The 7,500-nt window shown below is 39.5% G+C and overlaps 1 protein-coding gene across 1 annotated transcript in view; it reads right to left on the reverse strand.

Annotated features, from left to right (window-relative positions):
- LOC135197726 (uncharacterized) overlaps positions 1-2,962 on the reverse strand; it is a 12,956-nt gene extending 9,994 nt beyond the window's left edge. Inside the window, exon 1 of the mRNA XM_064224772.1 lies at positions 2,686-2,962. Within this exon, the coding sequence (XP_064080842.1) occupies positions 2,686-2,749 (64 nt within the window). The 5' untranslated portion in view covers positions 2,750-2,962. The remainder of the gene's footprint in view (positions 1-2,685) is intronic.
- Between the last annotated feature and the right edge of the window lie 4,538 nt (positions 2,963-7,500).

Raw genomic sequence — 7,500 nt, forward strand, 5'->3', positions numbered from 1 at the left:
AAATTTACATCATTATAAAACATAAAAACATAGATTTACTTTATACAACTTTAAGAACAATAAAGAATTTGTGACATATATAGGTACATCATAAAAGTAATTAAAACATTGAAAATTTTGCATATAAAATATGAATCTTTTTTATAATAGTACTTGAGGCTCAATAAAATTCTTGCCTTGATAAAATATTTGTTATAAAAGTTACAGCATATCTCTCTATAATAATAAAATGATCTTTAGCATGATTATAACATTTCGATTTCAAAATTGCTTATGAAATATAGGTAATTATAAAACTAGAGTTATGAACATTTATCTTAAAATGGAATCTAAAATTCATAAATAGTCTGCTAAAATCGAGTAAAAGTGTAAAAGAGCTCAGTTAAAATTATACATAAAAGTTTTACTATAAAAATTATTTGGACAATAGATACTTTTTCAACTTCAGTTTAAAAGAGCTAATATTAGTTAATGCTTTTTAGTTTGGACCCCGCACAACAAATGCTCTGCTTCCTAGAACAGTGTTGGTTCTTGAAACAAAAAAGGTCATCATTAAATCTAGTTTGTCTGTTACGTCTATCTCCAATCTTATTAGATTAAAAAGCCATGGTGGAATTAGATTATGTAAAATTTAAAGACCATGACACATAAATCAAAATCAATCTTCTGTTTGATTGTCAGCCATTGCAAGTTATTTAAAACTGGAGTTGCATGATCATACTTCTTGGCTTTCCCATCAATCACTTTGCTGCAAAGTTTTGAAGCCTCTGTATCCGCTGCAGCTGCTGCTTAGTTGTTGAGACCCCAGATCTTTAAACAGTAGTCAAGAATGCTCACGGCAAGAGACCGAACGACCATTCCCCGCATTTTACTATCAAATCGGTCCTTAATTCTATTTAAGTATATTAAAGTACCATTTACCTTCCCTACAACCCCTTCATCCTATATGACCGCCAAATAGCATATACTGGTCAAAATATACCCCAAGATTTTTTAATTTAATTCTTTTCTCAATTGCAAATCCATTGAAATTTATTTTTGTGTCCTCAGGAATTTGGGATATGAACTGCCTAGAGCCAATGAATATACATTTAGTTTTAGACTCATTAATATTTAATCCATTAATTTGAAAATAACATCTCGCCATTTCTAATATTCTTTCTGCTCTTACTATCAAGTTATTTAGTTCATTTATAGTTCCAGTCATTAGAAGTTGACTGTCATCTGCAAATTGAACCAAGATGCAGTCTCGCACATCAGTAGCCATATCATTTATATAAATTAGGAAAAGTATTGGCCCCAAAATAGATCCCTGGTGGAATTCCGAATTCTACTGGTTTTAGGGGAGGATATAACATCGCCTAATCTCACTGACTGGTAACGATTTTCTAGATAGCTTTTTAAACCAGAGAGGGTCAATTTTTAATTGTGTACATTTATGAAGTAAAATATTGTGGCTAACGCTATCCGAAAGCTTTAGAAAAGATCCAATAGAAATAAGTAAAGATATCTTTTTGTCGTCGCTATTTCTGTAAATAGTTTTTGTAACTTTCAATAACGCAGTTTCAGTAGAGAGATGAGACCTAATCCATGTTGAGTGTGAGGCAGTAAATCATTTTCCCCTAGATATTTTATGAGTTTGAATTTGACACAATCTTTTCTAGAATTTAGATAAATGGGCAAAAGGTGATATCGGTCTGTAATTCTTCTACATTATCTGCATAACCACTCTTAAAAAAGGGCAGAACGTGGGACAACTTCCAATCACTTGGATAAAGGCAAGTCACTATAGAGGTATTTACTATGACTGGTTAAGTAAAACGCAATTATCGGTAAAGCGTCCGACTGAAACGGAGAGAGAGAGAGAGAGAGAGAGAGAGAGAGAGAGAGAGAGAGAGAGAGAGAGTGGGGGGGGGGGGGGGGGGGGGGGTAAGGCTACCATTCTATATACAACACATATGTATGTGTGCGTGTGTGTTGTGTACAGAGTGGTAGCCTTGCTAGTTATGATGCAGAATGCTTAGCAGTTGTAAAATTGGTATTATTTGGGAAAAAAAAAACAAGTTTCTTAAGTACAAGTCACGGTACCCTGTTCTCCCTGAAAGAATATATATATCATTGCCGACGATTTTTCCTACCGAGTTTATGCACCAATTAAAAATTATTTAAGTCATGACGTATCTTCTAAACGTAAGGGAAAAATCGCTGGCAATGATACTATATATTCGTTCAGGGAGAACAGGTACCGTGGCTTGTACTTAAGAAACTTGTATTTTTTTTTTCAGATAATACCAATTTTACAACTGCTAAGCATGCTGCCTCATAGCTAGCAAGGCTACCACTCTATATACAACACACACGCACACACATACATATGTGTTGTATATACGTAGAATGGTAGCCTTACCTCTGTCTCTCTCTCTATCAAGTTGCTTGCTCTGTACATAGTGTGAAAGTTTATTTACATCCTTCAACGCTACCACACTTGCGGGCTGCCTTGAGGCAAGAGCCCGTGTTGGTTTAAGCCAGCTAATTGTAAACCAACAAGGCCCTTTGCTAGAGGGGTCGTCTGTCTATATAATACCGATTTCTGCAGTGGCCACGCACTACAACTGATCCTTGTCACCTAAAATCGAGGTGGCTATCTACATCTTTTAATGCTACACACACACAAAATAAACTCACCGTCGTCCAGATACGATGCAAAAGCAGCTTCCAAAAACAGCAAAGGCACCCAAGAGGCTCTCATCTTGGCCAAAAAAAGGGACCAAAGTGCAAGCCCAATTTCAACTGCTGCTTGAGACGACGAATCTTTCACTGTTTTATTTTCTAGTCCAAGAGTTATTACTCTTCCTGATGGGGGTGGGCGTGTCACCAAAAGGATTCAGGAAACCGAGTGTGTATTACGAGCGTTGTCGTGGGTACCAACGGGGTCTCTGCAGTCCACTGACGCAAAATACCCTTCGTACAGGATACAAAGGAGGGCCGTCATATATCTAAGGGGTTAGGGGGGGTGATGGGGGGAGAACTTCAAAGGAGTTTCCTGTCTTAGCTGTCAGTGACATATGAGAAAGCCTGAGAAAGTGAGTAGGTGATTACTCTAAACAAACAGAGTCACAGAGATATTTTTAGTCGTTGTTACTTAGCTACTTTACTTTAGTACCGAATAGAATAGAATATAGAAACTGGGACAAATGCCAAGCATCGGGACCTACGAGGTCATTCAGCGCTGGATCTGAAACTGACTTTGAGAAAGGTTTATGTGTAACAAAAGCAGTTGCACTATAAACCCATAATGGCTAGGAAAGGTTGGGAAGTAAGAGGGAAGAAAGAGATTGATTGATTTGTGGCTATTAAAACTGGCGTCACATCATGTAGTAGGTTATTGACGTCATATAACAATAAATATGAAATTAAGAAGATAAATAAGTATTTATATTACAAGCCTCATCCCAAGAGAAGAACCTCTATCTAAGATTCCCAGGACTGCATGTTTCTCCAACCCTCAACTTGCACAAGATCGTTTTTTGCATCCTTGGAAGATAAAGATGTGCCCATGGAGACACTGATGACAATACCACGCATTTTTTTTTTGACCCGTTAAAATATTTTGTCAGAAGGACTGCCAGTACTTTTGAATTTTCTTATCTATTTCATGATATACATCCAGATATGGTTGTAGACATCTTCTGGGTTCTGGGGAGGTGACCTGCTGACTTTTCTGGGTTCTGGGGAGGTAACCTGCTGACTCAGCAAGTTGGTCAGGTTTGCAGACAGCAAAAATCTATTTCCAACGACTCGGTCAACATATATATATAGTAAAACTATTTCCATACCGAGTTAAAAATTTCCTCTAAGGCCTTTCAAAATGACATGCAGTTCTGCTGTATACAAATAGATGCAACACCTGATATGATCATCTCCGACTTCTCTGTACTATGTCAGCGAAGGCCACTGCAAAGCAGACGCCACTATCCGACTTCTACCTTGGTAAAATCAAAACATCTACAAAATCTTACCTCTGGAAGGTCCTGGGGGTGGGGGGGGAGGGTGTTTCCTAGCAGGTAAAATCTCCATCCTTGGCATATGTAACTGCCTGATTATACATTTCATTCTTAAAAAACAGAGTATGACCGGAGGTACAGTGAAAGGAATGAAAGGGGTTGCCGATGGGACGTTGCGAGAAAGCTCAGGTAATGCTTACAGTGCACCGCAAAGGTGCTCTGAGGGTCCAATCCCCCCCACGGAGTTATTAGGTGGTCAATATACGTGTTTAATGCGCGTCTGGATCTAAAAACTGGAGCTCTCATTGAAAAAAACAAACAAAATACAAAGGAAATAGTCTTCGCCACTCTGATACTCAATTGTTTAACGAAATCCCGTCACTTCAAACCTTTTCTTCTGACAATCTCTATGAATTCGGTAACTAACATCAATGGAAACAAAGCAAATGGCTGTTTTCTCTCTTTCTGGGAGTGCAGAGTGCCAAAGGTCCTTTATTTCTCACACTGCTGGATTACTGAACAGCCTCCCACTACATCCTAAGATGTCGAGCTTTGGAACTTTAGGAACCCAAGCGAAAAAGCAGTGCATTATTGCCCTAACACTATTCTCCTTGTATTTTAATACTTTTTATCTAATTATCAATTAAATTTTTTTTATAAGTGGGACCCCTTCTTTCTGTATTGCCTGTTCGTTTGTACGGTATTTTTACGTTGCATGGAACCAGTATGGTTATTCAGCAACGGGACCAACTGCTTTACGTGACTTCCGAACCACGTCAAGAGTGAACTTCTTCTATCACCAGAAATACACATCTCTAACCCCTCAATGCAATGCCCGAGAATCGAACACGCGGCCACCGAGGTGGCAGGCCAACACCAAACCGATCACGCCGCTGAGGCGCTCCTTCTTTCTGTATTCAACTTTACTTCCTCGTAATTCTTCCTAATGAACTCCATAGTCTTTGGAGGCTTGAATTCCAAGTCAGTGGCCCCTTCGGTGAGCTTGTTGTATATGAACAGGGTTCATCGACCTGAATAATAATAATAATAATTTCTTTGTCTCTAAAGGGAAATCAGCCATCAGGGCGGGACATACAAGCTACAGGACAAGTCAGGTCAAGACAGGAGCGGGACTTCACCAGGTCAAAGCCTTGGGAACCCACCCAAGGATTCCAAACATGCCCCGTGCTACAACCAAAGGACTTCGGGAATTCTAAACGTGGCGGATACCATTTCTGTATTATAGGATCTTTCAATTTAACGAGTCCAACATGCTTTCCATATAGAATTTAGCGCTACATTAAGCTCTCATTTCTAAGAAATCAAAAGGGAACTTGTGCCAAAACGCCCTTTGTTATAAAAAATGGGGGTTTGGGTTCCCCAAAACTAATTAGGCCATCGACTGCTTAAATCCACCCTCTCTCTCTCTCTCTCTCTCTCTTCTCTCTCTCGCTCTCTCTCTATCTATATATATATATATATATATATATATATATATATATATATATATACATACATAGTTAAATACAAAATTTAAATCTGAAGTCAATCGTAGGGCGCTATGAGGTCATACATCACTGAAAAATATGAAACAATTGCTATGGTAGATTTTCACATCAACTGTGCATCTGATGTCTAGGCCAGTCCCTTACGACGCTCCTGATTGGCTGTTGATAAGCCAATCACAGAGCTGGAAACTCTCAGTATCTCGAGAGGGTTCACATAGGCAGGATGTATGTCCCACCTCTCCTGAGGGATACTTTTGAAAGACGTAGCCATCAGGAGAGGTGGAACATACTACATCCTGTCTATGTGACCTCTTTCGAGAGACTGAGAGTTTCCAGCCCTATGATTAAGCTTACCAACAGCCAATCATGAGCGTCGTAAAGGACAGGCCTAAACATCAGATGCATGGTTGGTGTGAATCTACTATAGGAGAGGGTGGAATAGAATACGTGTAGAATTTGGGCCCAAGGCCAAGCGCTGGGACCTATGAGGTCATTCAGCGCTAAAAAGGGAAACTGACAGTGAGGAGGTTTGGAAAGGTGTAAACAGGAGGAAAACCTGAAAGCAGTTGCACCATGAGGGTGGACAGTCAGATGGAAGAGAGAGAATATGAAAGAAGGTAGAGTAAATGGAAGAAGAAAACTGCAATCTGACGACGCCATCTTCCAGTTTTTCTATAATGTTTTAAACCTCTGAATTTCGGGTTTCCCCTCTCAAGTCAAGTGGCAGTGAATCCGCAGGAAGAGAAGATGGTATCTGTTGGGATTCCAACTGAGTAAAGCGACAAACGTTAAAAAACAGGAAACAACACTAGGACACATTTTAGGGAATAGTCGTACATGATTTCATTACGTCAGCCATTGAACACAACCACTCATACACATTTATACTATCTACAAACGTCCTTTCATATCCAATTCGCCCTACCTCGGAATTTATATATTTTCATGTACGTTAATCGAAGGGGAATTTTTATTTCAGTCGATAATAATTTCGTCCTCTCGTCGATTCGAACCACCGGACAGAAGTCCTGATTTCTCCTCTGTGCGCTGGTTCGAATCCACGAGAGGACGAAATTATTATCAACTAAACAATTCCACTTTGATTAACGTGTACGAGAATATATTAATTCCGAGGTAGAGCGAATTGGATATTAAAAGGACATTCATAGAGCATCCGCAGCATTGCATTACGTCTCAGCTTCTTCTAGAAAGCTGCAGCTCTTGGCGAGGTAGTACGTCATGCATCCTGCCACATAAATTACTTTACGTTTCTCTTTCCAACGATGCGACAGTTTTATACATTAACCTTGTCTTCTGATCTTCGCCTCAAAGGTTACCTCTATTCTTCATCATTCTCTACGCAACTCATGTCGTCAACATCATCTAAGATCTTAAAGTATCTCGTTGCAATGATCTTCGGCTGTCAGGTCGAGCACTGGGTGGTGTGTACGTTCGGCTACTTCAGCACTAAAGACGGTGAAAAGGGGTGGGGGTTGCGTTGGTTGAACAGCCAGATAAAGAGATCTTGAAAAGGGGTGGGAGTTGTCTGGGTTGAACAGCCAGAGAGAGAGATCTAGATCAGTGGTTCCCAAACGTTTCCAGTACGTGACCCCCTTTCAGTACTACCAAACCTACCATGACCCTCCCACCTTTGCAAGCCTTCTGGAAATGTATACTAATGTCCAATGGCGCAGATACATTTTGAACGTTAAAGATTAATCACAGCACAGAGAGAGAGAGAGAGAGAGAGAGAGAGAAGAGAGAAGGAGAGAGGAGGAGAGAGAGAGAGAGAGAGAGAGAGAGAGCAATAACAATAAACAAAAAGGCTTATTTAAATATAAACAAACTATTAAAAAAAAAAAATCCCTTTAGGGGTCATGACTCGCAATTCTGGGAACCCCCAGATCTAGAAAGTAAATGTAAAACTGGGAGAAAAATCTCACAGCTGCATTACGAAGTATAATAGTTAAGAAAGACTGGACAGCAAG

Source organism: Macrobrachium nipponense, chromosome 21 (assembly GCF_015104395.2).
Source record: "Macrobrachium nipponense isolate FS-2020 chromosome 21, ASM1510439v2, whole genome shotgun sequence".
In the NCBI taxonomy this organism is placed as follows: Eukaryota; Metazoa; Arthropoda; class Malacostraca; order Decapoda; family Palaemonidae; genus Macrobrachium; species Macrobrachium nipponense.